The 20761-nt window shown below is 43.4% G+C and overlaps 1 protein-coding gene across 3 annotated transcripts in view; it reads right to left on the minus strand.

Moving 5' to 3' along the window:
* nlgn3a (neuroligin 3a) overlaps window positions 1-20761 on the minus strand; it is a 114148-nt gene that overhangs the window by 32790 nt on the left and 60597 nt on the right. For all 3 annotated transcript variants that reach the window (XM_069171436.1, XM_069171434.1, XM_069171433.1), the window contains one exon: window positions 5752-5937. In XM_069171436.1, the coding sequence (XP_069027537.1) occupies window positions 5752-5937 (186 nt within the window). The remainder of the gene's footprint in view (window positions 1-5751; window positions 5938-20761) is intronic.

Raw genomic sequence — 20761 nt, forward strand, 5'->3', positions numbered from 1 at the left:
GGCCTCCTTCTTCACTCTCTGAGATAGGGTAATTTCAAGCAGCATTTATATTAGCCTTAGATAATGTGTGTTATCTCGTGATACAGCACTGAATGAGCGCACACGTTTTCAAGGCTGAGCACATCCTTGCAATTCCCAGCAATACTGTTTGTGTTCTTTACTCTAAGGACAACTACAAGCCTGCATGTACATGGTAAATGATTGTCGGAGCAGAGGTTAGGTGCTCATGGCAACGCATGCTTTGAATCCCATGACAGCAGCGATATTGACAGAAGCAGATTGATTTGGGTTCCAATAAACATTGCTGTCAGTCTTATTTCCTTTACCTATAGGTCCATGAGTTAAATAGATGCCAGAAACAGCACATTTGCACTTCTATTTTTCAAAATTATACACCCATCCAAGTTTGTTAGCATCTTTATAACACCACTGTAAACACATAGGGCTTAAAACATTATAAGTAACGCACAACACTAATATGCATTAAAGCTACTGTATATGGAAATATATTCCAATTTACAGTGAAACTGTCTTCATAATTTTTTACATTGAACATGTTACAATAGGTTGTAGTCCTATTTGTTGAAATACAGGAACACACCTATGACAACGCTACAAACGGCAAAAGATGTGGCTCGTTTCTATTCCCACTTTAATGGTAAGTTTGCATACAATAGTCAATAATGTAAACTAGTAAACTAGTTAGTGAACTCCAAAATACAATTCTGCTATTTTCAAAAGAAATTCTGGATTACTCATCAAAAGTACGATTGTCTGATTTCAGTCAACACAATCCTGCAAATGTTTCACCATAAAAGCCTTGTTAAGTAATGAAGGGTTAGTGTCTGCTTAAACACTGGAGGGCTTTTAATTTGAACAAGAAGTGTTTAGTTTGTATAACTGCGTAATGCATTATTTTTAACAGGGCAAACGGTAGCGGATCAAAACTAGGCTTTGAGTTGGCATCGTGAATCAATCAGTGCACCTTAAATGTCAGTATGACAACTCTGACCATTCCATTTGTTTTTATTGGCTCTCTTGCACGGCATACACTTTAGAGCTGATTGGATCTTACTTAAAAAATGTAAGTAAATTTCAACTGGATGAAGACAACCGTGGAAATCTTATTTCCTCACCTTGAGACAAAAGTAGCAGAGCATCATTCTTGTGCATTCTGGCAGCACTACACATATGATTGTAGAAATATACAAAATCTGAATCACAACATTAACGTAAATATTTACTAAAGCAAAATCTCTTTGAAATTAACACTGAGGTTTGATGGGCTGAACACAAAAATCAAATAAAAAAACTGTTGATGAAACATGTCTTTAGTCATTACCTGACCATCACATGTCAAAAAAGTCAGACTACTGCAAAGTGATAATGATAATGATGTTGATTTAACATTGAAGCTATATGTATAACAGTTATAACAATTTCACTTTTGAGGATATAGTCACATTTACTGAGATGTGTGTGACATTTTAATTTAGGTTATTCTTTTCTTTGTCAGCCAATTTGACTTCAGATGATTCACTGTGTGTACATACTTCACAATACTTTATCATAAAGGACACGGCAGCGATTGCAATCCTTACATCACACTCAAGTCACTCTAATAGAAGCCTTAGTATCTCACCCAATCAGCAGAAGGAAGTAATATATCAATTCCCATGACTTCCAGTCACATCCTTTCTGAGACTGCATGAATCATGAATTTGCGTCTGAAAATCAACAGAAAGTAGTTCATAATGAAAGGTAGCCAAAAATAAAGTGCAGATTTAAGATTTGATTTAAGGAAAACTTAATCACCCTCTGTGCTATCGTTCCCACTAAATGGATTCAAAAATGTACCCTTTCTTTAAAACTGAGTCCCTGTCCCACTGCCATCTTACTACTTATGGTTCAGGGGGTTTCAGTGTTTGCTAGGGGGTGTCTTGCATTAAAAAGTCTTGGTACTCATTGCACTGCTGTAATAAAACCGTGCATTTAACATGCACATTTATGGTCCTCAATAACCCAGAAGTCTTAATAAAAATGAAAGTTGACATTGGCATGAAGGATCCTCCACACTAGCTGTCTTTAATGTCCAAGACATTCCATTAAAAGGGGAGCACTTCCTTAGAAGTGGAGCTTTTATCCTGATTGCTTACAGGAAGAGAGAGAGAGAAAAAAAAGAGAAGCCAAACGACCTTCAGTGCCTCCACAACTAGCCCTTCCCTCATGCGTGCTCTGTGAATAGACACGCCTGTGTGCACATGTGCGAAGCTGAGATACACGCACTGATGCAGCCACCTGTGTGTAGATGTACAGTATGTTTCCTGTAGGTTTTGAATGGAGAAACAGATGTATCGACTCTTTGATACAAAACACTCAAGACATATGTACAAATACACATCTGAGTCATTGGCTACTGTGTATTCTGTTCATGTACAGAGAAGCCATCTCACTTTTTAATGATTATTAGGAGATAGGGAAAAAGACAAATCTGCATGTTCAATTAGCGCCTGTGCGATCCCAGAGAGATAATACATGGGACTGGCTAATGTCCTTGCTTCTGAACTTCTTTAGCCGTTTTCCTTTTGAAGCTGGAGAAAAAAAAGAAGATGGGGATGGAGATTTCCCTCAGTGGGAACACAACTGTTGAGCTACATTTAATAAGCTGGTCAAAAACACTCTCCTGCCGAGAAAGATGGCGCTTTTAATGACCATTCTGCTTCCAAAGTCTCAGATGTGCAGCTAGATTGCTTGCCACATAGCAGACAAGGCAGCCATCTTATTAATAGCAACGCACCACACATGCTGCAGACTAGGGAGCAGAAATCCAGAGAGGGAGAAAGGGAGAGAGACACACACTGGCACATGGAGAAAAAGCATGTGTCCCTTGCATGCTTTTACTGCCTGTGAAGGCAGGGAGACAGATGGGTGCAGTAAGGAGGAGATTAGATGGAGGAGGCAGGGCACGGACCGTCTAAAAAATCTAGCCCTCATGAGAGGATGTCCAGGCCAGCCTCCACACAGGCCAGAAGGGGGAGGCTCTGTGATGGATGTACCCTGTGACTGGAGTCCTCGGCACGCCCACATGGAGACGCCACCAAGGCCAGGCCGGAGGAGCAGGCAATCAAAGAGAAAGGCCGGGGGGCTTGGATGATATAGGAGGATTCAGCTTATTAAATAAGCTTCAGGAGGAGCATGGAGCATCTGAAATAAGTTGTCACTCTGCCACCAACAGGCATAAAAGGAGCCTCTGTTAGATGGAAAGTCTATGCACTGCAGGCAGTGATGACAGACTGTGTACAGTAAGAGTGGGAATACTGTCATTAAGTACACAGACACACCAGGGAGCTCCAGAACAGTGTGTCATCGTTGATTTACTTTTCTTGCTTTTTTTTGCTTGGGTCTAGTTAACCTACATCTGAGCAGAAGGTGAAGGAGAATGTTTGTGTCTACACAAGTGCATGGACACGTTTTAATCTCATCCTATGTTATCATATCCTACCGTACTCCACATATTCAACTACGCAACATTCAATATGACACGACTCCCTGTATTTCTACGGCTAGAGAATGAAGTTTCATTTGTAAGCAAGTTGGAATAAAAAGTGAGGTGGAGCCATGACATACTGTTTACAATCTTGTTTCCTGACTTAATTTCCATTCAGAGTGCAAAGTAGGAAACTCAATATAAGACACTATTGATGCAACAGTTTGCTAACACAGATAGAAAATCATTACACAAATCCATTACTAGTGGCCACCTGAAACCAGGTCTGCTCATGACAGTGTATAATTCTTTTGATTATAGATTTTGACTTCAATTTTCACCACCATGCGCATCCAGGCACTTTGATTAATTTCTTGTTTACTGCGTTGTCCTGGCAACAAGCACATACTACCAGTTTTTGCTTCAACAGTTAAGACTATAGAAGAGGAGGAGGAGGAGGAGGAGGGGTGGCATACAGTGGAGGCTGTGAAAACAGGTGCAAAAAGACATTTTTTCACTTGGATTTCCTGTCACATCCAGCAGCCCACTCCAGTCCTAAACTTTATATAATTACAACAATCTGTGCTCTCAGAGAGTCTGTGTGAAATCTGATTGCCATTGGTAACATTCACAGCAAGAGTCCTGGCGTGATAGAAGGCTTCCTGTTTCAATTTCCTAGGATCCCTCAAGTTTTACAGGCTCTTTTTTTTTTCATATCCCATCAGTGGGGCATACATTTCCATTCAGGGGAAAAAAAACAGACCCGGTAATATCCAATTTACTGGGAGGCAGAGGAGATGGTTTCATTGGCAGTATAATAACATGCTACATGGAGCGTAGCATTATGGAGTATGAATAAAAAAGGCATTTATGGTAAAAATTCAATCCAAAAGCAGTCATCATTCATCGGAGGAAATCAAGGCAATTAGTAACACTTTGATGCAAATTGGAGAACGCAAAAACACATCACAAACCCTCGGCACTGTAATGGGGCCCAAAGCGGAGCAGCGCAAATGACCTCGTTCAGATGCATGTTGGTCTGCTGATCAAAAGTCCAAGTACAGTGATTTTACTCTGCCTAGTGACAAGAAAACAAAATAGTGTGTGTACGGGTGTGGGTTGGTGTGTGTGGTGACTGGAGGAGGGGGGGGGGGGGAAACCACTTAATGGCTTTATGACCACTACACTGCCTAAAACCAGGCCTGTATGTGCTGAGTGATTTCTTTAATGTACTTCCATATAATGTACAGTAAAAGCCCTGTGCTGCATTCGCAGCCATGTGTGTCCGGAGCAGCATGTTTGTGTCATGTTAACACATCGACAAGCGGGTGATGTGAGCGTGGCAAAACTTAAAGATCTCTCATTTGGAATATCACCACCGCATAATGTGGTGCAATGTGAAAACAAACAAAAAAAACACCTCAGTATCCTGATAGCCTGTCACGTACAAAACAAAGCTGTCAATAAATGCAAGAGAACAGCCAGCTTTTAAGTGGATGGATGAATGTGTGACTAACTTCCAGGTTAAGTATGATGCAGTGACAACTTGGCTGCGTGGGGGTGGAGCTGGGGGTTGACATTCATGGATGGAGCGCAGAGAAACAGTTCATTCGTATGAACCGAAGCGCTTCCTGCAGGAACTTACCTGTGCGTAGTGAGGCTCCATCTTAATTCAGTGATGCATTAGAGGAGCATGAGTCTGAGGGATGTTTATTGCATGTCCAAGTCAAGCATGCATGCTGCGTTTAGTATTACAAACATGACCAGCAAAAGCGGTATATCATCATGAAGTAGCATTAAGGTAGCCAGGAGATAAACAACATTGCTTAGAAAGAGGACAGTGTGAGCGTGTGTGTGTCATTTAGTGTAAATGTAGTTTCCACTAAAAAGCTGTCTCTGGTACACTGTCCCCTTTTATCTTGCTTACAGAGACACATTACAACTACATGTTTATTCCGGATAAGGAGAGGGATACTAAGCAAATCAGCAAAGTATGTCAAGACCCACATGTGGCTCAAAATGTGCCGTGGAGTTTCAATTTGTGGAGGGACTGAAAATCATAGTCATTTATATGCAAACACCTGCTGAAAACATTCGTTATGCTGTACAGTACCATGGAATACATTATTCGATACCCGCTACCTGCATCGGCAGTTTCTGATATCAAGCAGTCTACACAGCAGCAGGCGTGAGCTGCACAGCTGTATCACGCCCCCCCCCCCCCCCCCCCCCCACACACCCCGCCCCATTGTGTGTTACTGTACCTTCAGAGTGATGGGAGAGAGTGAGCAGGCTGACGCAGGAAGCTCCGATTCCAGAACCAAACACAGTGATGCGGTTGGAATCTCCTCCGAAGAAGCCGATGTTCTCGCTGATCCACCTTAAAGCCTGGATCTGGTCCAGGAGCCCGTAATTTCCTTTAGCAGCCTGGTCACCGGTGCTGAGGAAACCTGCAACGCATAAAGATAAGAAACTTAACAACTCAGCCAGAGGAGGCCAGTCTAATGAATCACATTTAATAAGATAAAAAATAAATAAAAAAGCAGCTAGTCAAAAATTACTAACCCAACACTGATATTGTCACAAACAGCTTCATGCCAAGTGACAGCAGCGTTGAAATCATGACTTATTAGATGACATGGCTGTTGGTAAAATAGGAGTGCGTGTGACCACATGTCATCTGCACCTTACGGGAAATCAATGGCAAGTCTCCCTGGCTGAACACCCATCATCGGATATATTGAGCAGTCCTGATGAAAACCGTGCGAATCTATGAAAACTTTAGGAAGGCAGAGAGACAAAAAGACGTGATAATAAGATTTACAATTGTTTCGATGTTGCAAAATCCTCAGTATGGACTGCAACCTCATTATATGTCCTATCAAAGTCACCATCTTCCTCTGACATATTTATATTCTCTCGCACTCTCCAGCGCCACAAACTTTCCATCTAAACATTGAGAAGTGCCAGTATTCGTGTACATTTTTCCTCCATGTCTGTGTAATCTGCCATATGAGGTCTGAGTTGGACAGTGAGTCTCTCTTGGGTACATCAGAGCTCATGTTAACACACCACCCTTTTCCAGCTCCTCTCCAGGGCCTAAGCTCTGCTGAATGATGGGTAATCGAGAGTCACGGAGAAGATCAAAGGCAACCAATCCCGGAAGTCCACACAGTGGACTCAGTGTCCATCAAACCCCTGAACATGCACGCGAGGTGACAGCTAGGAGACATGTGTGGAAACCAGCACCCCACTCTCTGCAGCGGCAACACCGCCAAACATTTCACAAGCGATAAATGTGTTGGTGGTGGCGAATGTTTACAAGCCTCCAGTGATGGTCCTTCAGCATCTCAGCATTGTTCCTAACTTCTATTTCATGGTGTCTGCCCCCATGTAATGATGAACTCTATGTTTTCGAGTCCTAGGGGTGAAAGAAACAGTTTGGATATCAGCGATGCAAAAATAATATTAAAAAAAGATCAAATCTGTGTTTTGACTCAGATCAGCACAACAAGGCTCACTTCAGAGAGCAGCTTGCTGTGGGGTCAGAAGCTGTTTATGGTACACTCATTATCTTTGTTTGTGCGAATCCGGAGACACAACCTCCTTGCCCCACCCCCCTCCAGCAGGCCCTCCTTACCCCAAGGGCCCGTTGGCAGTGGGCAGGGGGAAAGGCCAGGCCTGATCATTGATAGGAGAGAGGCAGTGGCACAGGAAGCAAAGCAGGAGACAAATGGATCAACAGATGGTCTTCTTCAGATGCATCCCTGAGGATGACAGAGCAGCAGGGCACATGCAGCGAGAGAGGGAAAGAGACAGGCAGAGGAACAGAGACAGACACAGAGAGGAGAATGGAGGACTCCCAATTGAAGAGTGTCTCCTTTTCTTTCCCTCTCGTGGCTCCTCCTTGCTTTCCATCATAACTAAAGGACAACAGCTTTTACAATCCTCTCCAGGGTGCATGGGGGAGACAGAAGAGGCGTCACTCTCCCAGAATAACCCTCATTTGCAAAATGGTTCACACTTCACCAAGTGGATGTCAGATGGGTTAAGAAATGTCAGGGGACTGTCATGTAAAAGGAATTCTGTACAACTGTTAGCCTAATTGAAAAGATACCGTAAACATGATCCATTTGGAAATGTAATATGAAGCATTGCTAAATGACAAAATGTAAATAATAAGCACGGCATCCTCAGCTGGCATAATAAAATACTGCTCAATACTATAGTCTTTTTGTTTATCTCGGCTGATTCCCCAGCATCTATAAATGAAACTGGTCATTAAAATGCCCAGGTGGAATCCAATATCTTAGACAACAAGACATGCTGCAGGCACCATTTAAAAATACATCTAATATAGCTTCTGGTTATGTTTTAATTGGAAAGGTGACAGAACGTATTTTCTTTGGAAAGCAATTAAGATAGCAAAGTAATTGTTTTTATGCATGCCTATTTTTTATTTTTTACATTTATAGCAGCCTTTTGTCTTCACGCTCGTGCTCTGGAGGGTTTTGTTTTGTTTTCTTTATGTCACCTATAGGAGGTGATCACCTGAGCATCACCTCCGGACGTCCAGGCTACCTTTTTAGATTAAAGTCCAGGAAAATATTTACAGACACATTCTGATTACTTAAATATTCCCACGTAGTGTATCATATTGTTTTACTCTGGTTTGAGAAATTTCTCCTCACTCTCCAGGGACTAGATTTCCAGATTCATTAGATGATCCTTGTCTGATCAGCGCTGCGTGGGTGTTGGCTGCACATGAACCATGATGTGCAGTGTACTATCTCTTCACAGCTCACACCTACACAGGACCTTGTGGATTCTGGGCTGCAGCTCGGTGCTGCTGAACTGTTTGGTCAGGCTGGTTATGTGCTTGACTGCACTCCTCAACCTGACATTCAGCTGATATCTTTAATACACACTCTGTGCTTTACAATGAGCATTTAATTATAAACTATAATCACATAATATCCATCTTGGTCGGCTGCCTGAATTCAAATCAATATGCAAATTCCCTTTTAAATGATCTGACCAATTAACTTTGGCACAAACAGTATACACAATTACAGTGGCCCAGTCAAGCTAATTCAACATAAATAAAGTAATCATTAAACTGTAAATAGTTCTAGTTGATCTGCTACTTTAAAAGTAAAGTTCCTACAAATTAATTTGTACTAATTTAATTTTCTCTGTGACATTATTAATCCTGTTGTGAGTTCAGTAACAAATGATAGATTAAATGAGAGCTATTTTAATTTCAGTCTTAATAACTGAGGCAGAGCCCACGTGTCATACCTACAGGTTGGATACAAACGTCATTTGTGGTTTACCTGATGTTTCTTTTTTCTCTTAAAAAAAAACAAAGAAATGATTTTGTATATCAAGCTCAAGAGGTTCAGCGAGAAGTCTTTGCTTTTACAAAGGAACTAGAAACACATCAAAAAATAGAAAACAGCCCCGGAGCTGAACTACACTGGAGAAAATAAATCATGTGAGTGATCTTTATTTAAGTCAAACATCTTAAATCATGTATGCCAAATCCAAAATGCACTTAAAAAGATCTGTTGATAAAAACGGGTTATATAACCATCACTTGCAAAAGGTCATGTCAAAGAATAACTTTTCAAATTGTGTCAATGGTTGAAACAAAGATTTCCAAATATGGAACCTGTCAGCTGGATTAGACATCACATTTCTTATTCACCACAAACAAACTGTATGAGTTAATAACAGTGATTCTGTTCTCTTTCGCTGCGTGTTAAAGCTGTAATTTGTACTGACTGATTACATGATGCGTTTTCATATCATGTCTTAAAACTGTTCCTTCCGTGACAGTGATGCGGTGCTCTGCTGCAGCGTAGCACTGACATGTTCTCCTTGTGGCAGCACGGAGATGCAGATTCAGTCCTGGCAGCGGCAACCGTGTTTTGGTCACATCCGGGTCAGGTCGCACCTGTCTCCTTGCATCGTCCTTGCAGGGCAAAACATTGCGTGTAAGTCGCGCAGCGTCCCTTGCAAGGAACACTGCTTCCCTTGTCACCTTAACATGACCAGAGGGTTCAGTGAATGTACAGAGCATGACAGCGTCCCCTCCCCGCTAAGTTCGCGGTTCAGCCACTGTGCCGGAAGCAATATGCGAGCAGCACACACGGATAGTCGGAGACCAGGTGATCGCCATTCAAACCCACTCTTCAATTTCCACACATTTTCACACACCAGCCACAGCCGTTGCATCACCTGAATATCAGAGAAACTGTTTGTTTTTCCGAAAAAACAACAACAACAAACAAACAAACAAACAGAACATGCGCTGAGCGTGATGCCACATAATCCATTTTGCGGCTTGATCATATTTAATCAATATGTATGTGCCACTATCTCGGTCTAAACTGAGTGTCTGTTTCCTCCTGAGCCGAGGCAGCGATTTCCTTTAGCCATGCTTCTCTGCATTGATATTGCTCTATTGATTATGATTTAAATGTCTGTTTCCTATACGGCGGGCTATAACTCACGGTGTAACGGAAAGACGTGACGATAATGATCGCTCTGACCCCAGACATCTCTCTTAGCCTGGTCTCCCAGATAATGGAATGTGTGTAAACTAATGGCGGAGGGTAAGAAGGGAGCGAGGAGGGGTGAGGGGGAGGGCAAAAGCTTGTTATTGAGCTGAAGAGTGAGCTCACATAGGGACAGATGGAGGGAACAGATAGGGAAGAGTGGAGGAAAGGAGAAGAAGGAGGAGGAGGATGGGAATAACAGCGGTGACGTAATAGAGGGGATGTTTTTTGGCTTTCTGGTGAATTCATTCTTGCGTTTACTTCGCCTTTTCCCTGTTTCTTTCTCCCTCTAGTCCTCTCCCTCTTTGGGGGTGCCGATTAACAAGGCCGTCTGTGTCCAATCTCTCCTTTGGTACCACCCCTCCCGCCCCGGTCTCCCTCTTGCCCTCTCCCTCTATCTCTTCTCCTCCTTCTCTTTTCTGGCGAAATAAAGGCCCACACAGTCACAGCCTTGACAGCCCCCACTAAGAATCCCCCACCACAAAAGAGCTCCAACTTCCCCCCAGCCAGGCCCGGGCTGAATGGGAGCCTCTGGGGTGTGGATGAGAAGCAGAGGATGGAAGGGGCCACCCTCCACACAGCCACATAAAGGGCCTGTGTGTCGGGCTCATGATGAGCAAGGGGCATACCCAGCGGTCCATCCTCCACACACAGCCATTCCCAAAAGATTTCTCATCCTTTTCTTTTTTTTATGGGCGCGGATTTCAGTGGGCTGACAAGTCTCAATTTTTTTTTTAATAAAAAACGAAGGCTGTTTGAAGGGAATGGGGCGTGGGCCTGAATGAAGGTGCCTGCCACTTGGATCATCGTACAGCTCCTGTTTACAGCTCGCTGCCCCAATAGCATGGCTGGAGAGCGGTCTGATCTGAGAGCAGGAGGGTCAAGGGAGATAGAGAGAAACAGAAAGGCAGGGAGGGAGAGAGAAAGAGAGAAGTGCGAGCAAGCACAAGAAAGCCTCTTCATGGCAGCCTGAACACAGAGAGCCATTTACCCAACACCACATCCTTGTTTCCGGTGGAAGAGAAAATAAAGACTTTGGAGGGAGAAGAAAAAAAACAACATACTGTCTGATTGTCCCCCCTACAAATTACTAGTTCCATGTTAATGAATATAACATCACAGCAGAACCGCACTAGAAAATGGTTAAAAAGAATTTATGTATGAGCCCCCGATTCCTGCTGGCCTCATCACGAATCAATAATTAAAGAAAATATCAGACCGCCTCAAATGGCAGCAAAGTCATCTGATGTTTCAGGGGCCTGCCCCTCGACACAGGGCGAGTTCAAACTGCATGATAACACACTCACGAAACGGCAGGTCTTTGCTAAAAATGTGAGCAGACCGATGACTGCCAGACACCTAAATGCTTTGGCTTAGCATTAGTCTCAGCTGTGCACAATGTCGCAGATAGATGCAGTGTCTGCGCCTCAAATGAACACTGCTATGATGTTGTGGTCGAACGATGCTGAAGATAGAGCGCTGTGCACGCTGTGCTGCTGTACACAGAGTCACTCACATGGAAAATGGGGTTTGTGTGCAACAAAGCAATGAAAAAAAACAACAAAATGTCAAGAGGGAAAATCTGTGCCGCACAAACACCAAAGCTCATCTGACACATATCTGAGCCCCTAAAACCCAGATCTCTCACAGACAGACAAGGGCCTGTTGTGGCAGGCAGGGATGAAAAACAGATACCGTAAGTCAGAGCTGGTGGTGCACGTGGCAGCTGCTGGTTGTCCTGCATGTGACTTCGGGGGCTGCTAAATCTGATTGTGCGATATGTCCCGGTGGTCAGACAACACTGTTCAAGGGCTCTGGTGAACAGCAGCCCTGGCAGCTACTACAAATGAGCAGTTTGCATATGTATGACCCCTGGCGTCTGAACGTCACTCAATCAATCACACATCCACTGTAGCGGCTGCCGGCTTTCAGTTTTGTTGCTCTCCTTTTGCTTTCTCACCCTCCCCTCCCCTCCCCTCCCCTCCCCTCCACCATCTCTCCATTTGCAGGATCTCTGTCATGTTGCCTGTCTTCCTCTGCTTTAGGTGTCTGTCTGTGCCTCTCTCTCAGTAATTTTGTCCCCCACTGCCTATCACCTTCTCTCCTCGCAGTATCTCAGCATCTTTCCTTCTCACGTAAAAGCATGGACAGAGGATTCTCAAAGACAGCGAAAAGCTTTTACATGAAGGGGGAGCTTTGCATCTCACAGCTGGTGCGGAGGCGGGCCTGCATACTCGCAGGAGGAGAGGGAGAAACTGGTGTTTCAGAGTCGCAACTACGAGGTTAAGCAGCACTTTGGTTCCACTTGGAGGAACATACATCATAGGGAGATATGTAATGAACAATAATTTGCCTTTGCTAAAGTCTGATATTTAAAAAAAAAAGAAGCCATCTTAAAGTATAATCACAATCCTTTGTTGAAAAGAACACATCTTCAGGGTGCTCTGCCTCACTTTTTGGCCTGTGGCTGAACAAGTTCAAAGACCTGGTGTGAAACACGACAGCAAGCCCGGGTGATGTAATTCGAGGGCGTGGTGAGAAAGTTCAGCACAACCAAGCTCCAGGAGGACGGGGCAGGGAGCAGTGATGCACTATGATACCACGGAGGAGATCAGAGCCTGGCTTATCAAAGCACATCGCAGAGGAGAGGAAGGTCATCATTTAGAGCATCTTCAAAGCTCGACTCCTCGCCTCCTCAGGTTGGAGTAGCTCTGATTGCTGCCCATAACGAGCTTGGTTTTGGTTGACCCTACCACAGGAGAACTTGTGAAAAAAAGCCCAGGCCACAGCTTTTATTCCTGATACTCTAAATCCTGTCTGCTTATATTTGTTCATTTGTAAAACTCTGCCAACTACAGTTGTAAATCTACTGCAGCAATTTAAATGAACATCTGTTTTCCTGAGGTTTAGCACAGTGGTGTGTACTGTATGAGAGATTTTTTATTTGTCGTCAGATGGGTACAATATTTTTGGCTACAGAACGTGGCGCCGCTGCCAGTGGGGTTGTGTTCTGATTTGGAACTGACTCCAAGTTTACAAGAAGCACTGATTTGTTTAGAAACATGATTTTTGATTCTGCCTATCAAACACTGAATGAAACATTTGGAACTGCTCTGCTTTCATCTGCATCGCTGGTTATTCCCAAATCAATCTAATGTACAGTGGTTAAATATGCCAGGCCATTCAAAACTGGAAAGAATAGGACTGGTGATTTTCCACGTGGTTTCATGTTGTCGACAAATGAAAAGACTGAGGTATTACCAGTGGAGCCAAAGCCTGATAGAGCACGTTCCTATATTTACCATTAACCTCCACTGCTGCCCAAAACAGCATAAAGGAACAACTGTTTTGGATGACATATTCCCTCATTATGTCCAGCTGTTTCACAATATAAAAAAAAGCATAAAAGTGAGGCCCAAAATGTCTGAATGAAAAATGAAAATACATTTCAAAATATGTTGGCATATTTGTTATGTCTAACTGAACAGTAGAATATTAAATTCACCATTCATCCACTGAGGCCCAAATGAAGTTCAGATGACCCTGCATGTGTGCCTATTTTAAATAAAAAAGAAATACAAATCACCGAAATCTGACTCTTTGTACAAGAGTTAACCTGGTCAATGCCACAATTTTGGTTTAATTTGAATTTGATCGCCGACCTGGAAATAGAGCACGATCTAAAACCATTCTTTTTCATTTCTCGTGAGAACTTTGTGTGTTTTTAAAAGTGTCCACAAACTCTTGGCAAAATTACAGATTGTTGATGTAGTCTCAAACGTTTGGGACCCGTATCTTCAGTAAGAACTAACAGGCTTGGGAAGCGACAGAAAGTCAGGAAGTACCATTGCTGAATATAGCAGAAATATAGAATATCACCAGCTTTATCCTTAAAGCTAGTGATACGGCAAAATGTAATGATGGATTAAAACGTATTTTATTGTCGAGGGTTCATCTCACCTGACGAAATCTTTAAAGCTGTATCATACATGACTGCAGACATAATGCTCCAGAATAAGCTAGCAGATAAAACTCTGGTATACATGTAAACAGTCCCCTTATATTAAGCTTTTTACTGACAAGGATCACCAAGTAGTTCATAACAGCAGCGTAAATCTAAATAAATCCATTAGAGGAGGGTTTTTCTTTCAAAACATAATTGTTTTCTTTCCTACATGAAAGTGTAAGTTCAAAAATATGCGTTGAATTTGAACCAGGATTCCCTTACAATCAGTAAGAAGTAAGAAAAAAAAAATATTCTACACCTGAACCTACCAAAGCACAAGGACAGTTTGGAACAATTAGAAGGTTTATGTGTGTAACTGGTTGGGCTTTGGGCTTCAGCCATGTGTGTATGAGAGAGTAAATAGGAGTGCCATGGCAGGGAGTGTGGGTGAGTGCGCAGCCACTGTGGAAAAAGTGAAGAGGACGACTTCCAACAGAGTGTGCGCGATTATTTGTTTGTTTGTTTGTGGGAGTGCACGTGCACGTGTGGAGCAACGGCTGCATGCGAGTGCGGTGGTGGTGGTGGTTTCGGGGGAGGGGTGTATGCAGTGCAGTGAGGGAGGTATGGATATTAATCACCACGAGGAGCATGGTTCTGTGGCGCCGCACGGAGATGGATGGGGTGTGAGTGCAGTGATGTCACCCTGACAAATGGACCGGCCATGTTGGCTGAGACTCGCACATCGCCTCTCATTTCAATTAGTTCCTCGCACAACAACCTACCTAACCCACAAGCTGCAGGTTACACGTGCACAAACACATACACTTTGGTCAAAAACACACCCCCTCCAGCAGCGCCTCAGCCCACAGACTTCTAACAAGATGCACTGATCTGTAAGGATACAGAGGAGCTCCTTTAATTAATCTAGCTCAATTATGACAGTTCTTCTGCTTTCAATCCCAACAGTCGGTCACTCATTACCATTCATATTATCAGCCAAATGCACTGACTAGGTCTACGGCCAGCACACTAGCCAGTGGAGACTGGCAAAGAGTTTGGGTGTGTTTATGAACTAAAGACTGGGCACTGCCCGCGTGTTTTCCCACAATATCAATTTCATAAAGTGCCGAAACGGTGGCGGTGTGAGCAGCCGCTTGGGCCCGTGGTAATAGCATGCATTTACTCTCTGATGTGGAAAAAAGGTACATGATCTGAAGCAGCCATCATAGTGAGCAGCAGTTCTGACAAACTGAGTTCAGGTATTAAAGGTCTTACCTCCTCACAAGCTGTTTATAGCCTTGCTCTTAAAAGCCTGACACTACTAACTAATGGAGCCGGGGTTGATCGGAAAGTGTCCGTCACTTATAAAAAAAAAAAAGTGTTAAGCCCTGTTTTCAAAGGTCTGATGCAGCTAACCGGAGGAGGTAGGCCTGATTTCAAACTCCTGCCCGTCTTGGGTGAACTTTAACACTGGAGGACTTCACCATGCTGTGGACTTGCCTCCAAGCCCTCCATGTTTAAGTACCTATCAATCACCATCTTACTTCTTCTACACCTTCTTGCTTTCTGCTTCTTCCCTCTTTCTTCTCCATCTGATCTCTGCTTCTCTCTGCTGCGATCCTCCTCCTCACACCAGGAGAATGGTGAAAGAGGATCACTTTGGTATGATCTGTGGCCGGGCTGGGCCATTTGAGGCTGGAGTGGAGCGCTAAGTTAAGGGATTTGATCAGAGACTCCTGGGGCTTCAGCTCCAGTTCGAGCTTGACATCAGTAGTGGGTATCTCTTCATCTGCCCGTGAACACATCGGGAGGTTAATACTAAACCCTACAGACGGTGGGGTGGGAGCTTCATTGTGCCACATGTCTAATTTGTCCAAAAAGGTTACTCAAAATCTCATGCCGGGGAAACACAACAAAGCACATTTAAGAAACAAATGTGTGTCAGAGTAGCAGCACTGTGAACTGCCATCAAGAGCTTAGTTTTTCATTATATAATCAAAAGAAGATATGCAGGGCTAAGAAAAGCAATCAGAGTGGGTGAAAGTGAATGCATGGTTATGTGGTTTATTAACTCACAAACACCAAACACATTTGAAATGTCGATATTACCACTGTATCATAGAATCTGAAACCACGAGGTTTGACCGTAAGAAGAATTAATTTATTTCTACCTTCTGAGGTTGCTGTATGGCTTCACATATTCCTTTGTTGATGAAACATGCCTGTTCTCTCACCCCAAGAACAGTGAGAGATGAAAAATGGATGAAAAGCTTTTGAAATAATGTGTATGATTACCATGATACTTCTACAATACAGAAAGCAAGGTTGCCATGTGTTGTTGTATGTAACACAAAGGACATGAAACATACAAAAGACACTTTGTATGTCCCACAAAAGATGCCAATTTTTGCTTTATTTTCTGTCTTTCAATTGATACAGAAGTCTTGTTTCCTGTAAGGGTCTCCATGTTCGAACAGCTGAATTCAGCTGATTCCTTTTTCATTTCTCTTTGCAGTTCTTCTTTTTAATCTAGCAGCACTAGAGAACTAGGTTCCATCAACAACAAAAAGGTTAGATCTTGCTTTCCGTTTCATCTCGGCCTCCTGCGATCCCCAGGGACGTCTCTCTGTGCTCGTCTGCGCTGCTCGGCGATGGGAGATTGTGCCAGGGCTCTGTTTGTTTGGCTTTCTTCCCCCCTTCTCATCGTGCTGAAATCTGCCTGACAGTTCGGCAGCATGGCTCAGGCCCCACAGGAGCTACCGTCAGATAAAATGTCACACTGGCTTTGTTCCACATGCCCTATAGGCTGGCCAGACGCACTGTACACCTGAGAGCCCGAAGGCCAAAGCACAGAGCAAAAGCGGCGAGGAAAAGGTGGGATGGAGGCAGAGCAGCCTCCAGTCTTGTTAATTTTGCTGCCTGTGTCGTCACCACACTTTGTTAACTGTCTTTTATCTTCATTGACAAAATCAACCTTGATGGACAATTAGATTAGACTTTTTAAGCTTAGAGCTATATGATTAAACCACAAATAAATCATACGTGGTTCATCGACAGCGCTAATTCAGCATCCTTCTCTGTTACGGGGAGATGTGATTGGATAAGAGGTCACTATCCCCGCCATCGCTTAACATAACAGCTTCTGAGCCTCAAACTCTTGACATCTACAGTCAAACCTGATCCATTTTTCTGAGAGGCAGCAGCACCAGACCCAGCTCCTGTCTGCGAGCCTCAGATGAATCTTCTCACTGTTTCTCTAATGAGGCTCGAGTGAAAAAGCCGACTGGTCCTCTCACAGCCGAGCGCTAGGGTGGTTGCCACTGTCAGCTCCTGTTAGCTCAGCCTTCTCCGGTTCATGTTTCAGAGAGCCCAACACACTCATCCCAAAGGAGCTCCTCAGTGCTCCTTTATACAACCCGACCACCACCTCCCCCAGCCCCTCAATAAATTAATAAAAGAAGGAGCAGCTCCTGCAGGTAATTTGATTAAATACAACATCCCCTGCTTTAAAGAGCGTGCTGACGAAGCAAAAATAGGACGGCACGTTGTCGGAAGAAATTGTCACTGTGCTCATACATGACCCCAGCCACGGCAGCTCAGCTCTCCTCCGCTCTCTATCAGCTGAGCATCGTCACATACTCCACTTTCCAAGGACATCTCGGAGTATTATTAGATGAAAAATGCTCTATGCTCCAGATTACTGAGCTTGTCAGTCACCTAATTTGATGCAATCCCCACCAGATCTCTTTCCTTAATTGAGTTTCTTTTGCTTTATTTGATCGCAGACGTTTATGAGTTCATATGTTGGAACTGTGGCTGCATGCTGCATAAGCCTGAGGGCTTATCTAGGGCACATGCTCATAATTCTCAAAACAGACACATGTAAACAACAACATGAGCTAAGACATTTGTTATACACCAAGGACATAAATGAGTGCAACCAATTTCTTCCAAATGCTGGGGGAATTGTATTAGCATAAAAAAAAAAAAAAAAACGTTATACGAATATTCAAATGCCAAATTCTCATATTTTAGTTAACATGGTTTGCCTATAATTGCAATATTCTTCTTGAAGTAACTGAGTGCAATATTATCAAAGTAACAAAGTATATGTGATAATTCATTTAATCTAATATACAGTACATATTTCCTTTGCCCCTGATGAACACTTCACATCTTTCTGTGTTTATGTCATCCCCACGGTCTTCTCCTCTGCCCTCAGGCTGGAGAGCGCCGAGCAGAGCTGGGAAGGATGTATCGAGCCACGATGTATGAATGGAATGACAAGCCATCTCAGTCTGAGGGGAAACCACTCATTATACAGATTGCTTTGTGGTGTTTCTGGGTAGTCGAGGCCAATGTCACCTCTCCTCAGTCTGGCCTCAGCCTGAATGGGCATCGCTGCCTGCTTGGAGCTCCCGCTCTCTTATCTCCCAGCTGACACACTTTGTTTTCGACTTCGTATCCTTCGGGGGGCCAGTTTGCCTCGAGGTTGCGAGGGTACATTACTGACCCGACGACAACGCCAATAATGGGAAAGAAACAGACGTGTTTTAATGGAAGAAAGGATGCTGAATCTTATTAGCAGGACATCTTGTTTCAGTCAGTGCTGCAGCAGCCCTCTGGCTCTATGACAGCATCAGCAGCAAACAGCTAGCAGGTGCAGAACAAAAATGAAGCCAATTGTGTTGATCAAATCGTCTCCCACTCTACAACCACACATATTTCCCTTCACTTGTGCCCACTAACTGGCTAGGGATAATGCTCTATAATATCTGTTAGTGCTCTATGTGGTGCTATCAAGACATATGCTGATGACAATACCATTCTCTTGTCTTTGACAGGTAAACTACACTGCAATGGCTCCCATGTTGGGAAACAGGTGGTTAACAGCTCTTCTCATCTCTCGCCTGGAACGGCTGGAACAGGCTGTGTGTTATGGCTCACTGTCTGCGGCTGAAAATCCTGCAGCCTTTCTACCTGTAGCAGCGTTTTGCAATGGTGGCAGGTCTGTAGCATACTGAGTTCCAGAGCTGAGCCTTATCTCCCCCAGCCTGAAGAATCCGTGATTCTGTCCTCTGGATTGGCGTGGGGAACAACCTTGAGTGGCAGGCTCCTGTTCTAATTAAACCAGCAGAAGCATTAGTCCCGCTTGTGAGCAGTTTTCATAATTACCCATGCAATTCATTCATTATTTAACTTAACGAGGTAGCTCAGTGGCCAAACATGCTGTGGATTGCAGGACTAATTTGGGAGAATGCCATAAAGATATTGGATACCTGAGGTTTTTGCCCTGGCCACCTGTAAAGCCTCCGGATGATGAGGGATCAGGAATAATGACTGAATATTTGGTGTTATTAAATTTGAAAGTGTCTGCTGGTGATGTAGGCAAATACAGAAAAGCACTCTTACTGCAAAGTCTATTAAGTTCAAATGAAATGTAAGTATGACCTTTCTAAGCTCCTTAATTCTACTAAATTGGCTCCAGAGGAGGCTAATTTAGCCTTTTACAACATGGGGGGGAAATGGGCATTGGATCAGTGGTGCCACCAGCTAATGGCACTGGACCCTGACTTGTTTGCAAAGAAAAATGTGTTAACTTTCTCTCTTAAAAAGATGGGACCATCCTCTCCCTCAAAAGTGTTTCACATTTTTTCTCCCTCAAACTATTTACTTTCAACCAATTGCTGGTATTACAATGATCATTTTTACCACAGCGGCATTGTTAGTACATGTAAATGGGAGTTTACATTAAATTGCAGATGCAGGGTGTAAAAGCATACAGTCAGCATTTTATAATCCTGCATGAAAATGTTACCCTACGTGGTGCATGAGTTTAGATGCCAGGATGAGGATACCGAATCATAGAGGGCTGCACTCAGAACCCAGCCTGCAAAGAGCTGGGGAGATAATTGATACACAATTCAAGTCTAAAATGATGGGGGTGGATGATCAGGTTAGACTGGTATGATACAACCCTGCAAAATTATTGAGTCAGGAGATAATCTGTTTTAATGCAGCCCTTATACCACTTATGATAATTCATATTGTGACACATTCTCACTCATACATAACAGCTGGATCCACTGATCATAGGAGCAGCTTGAGTCATCCTGCCTATGGCCTTTCATATTTCATAAAATAAAATGTAAAGCAAAAACATCTTCCATATATTGTTGCTGTCAGTGGGGATGATCGGTTCGGGTGAGCTCGACGTTTCCAGTCAAAAAAATGACACGGATCCCACGTGAGTCAGGAGCGACAGTGACACGCGACTCAAAATCCGAATTCAACTTACATGGTCTGACACTTTTAACAGTTCAACTAATATGATCTGTGTCATTGAATTTCTGACACTCAAGAATCCATAACCGTTTCAATTCCTGTCAAGCATTGTTAACTTGTTTACCGCTATATTAAGCACTAGATATGCTGCCTGAGAGAGAAGTATATAGCCCGTGGCAATTTACCTCCAATGACAGCATTAGGCTCACAGCAGTGTTACAGGAACAATGAATTAAATTACCCACGTGTTCTTGTGTATTGTGGTCTGTAGATGCTGTATTTTTTATTGCATCAAATATTTATGGAACACTGAGGCCTATTTTCCAGGATATATTACTTACATTGGTACTGAACATGCTGTAGTGAGCATATGTGAAATGATGGCCATGTTTACTTTGGGCTTAGCTGACTTGTAGCTGGGTTGCTGCTGACGCATTTGTATTGTCACTGCTGTATTTGCAGCACAGCTTGCTGTTGATT

This window comes from Embiotoca jacksoni, unplaced genomic scaffold (genome assembly GCF_022577435.1).
Source record: "Embiotoca jacksoni isolate LCO1_2020_lvr unplaced genomic scaffold, fEmbJac1.0.p SCAF_5, whole genome shotgun sequence".
Classification (NCBI taxonomy): domain Eukaryota; kingdom Metazoa; phylum Chordata; class Actinopteri; family Embiotocidae; genus Embiotoca; species Embiotoca jacksoni.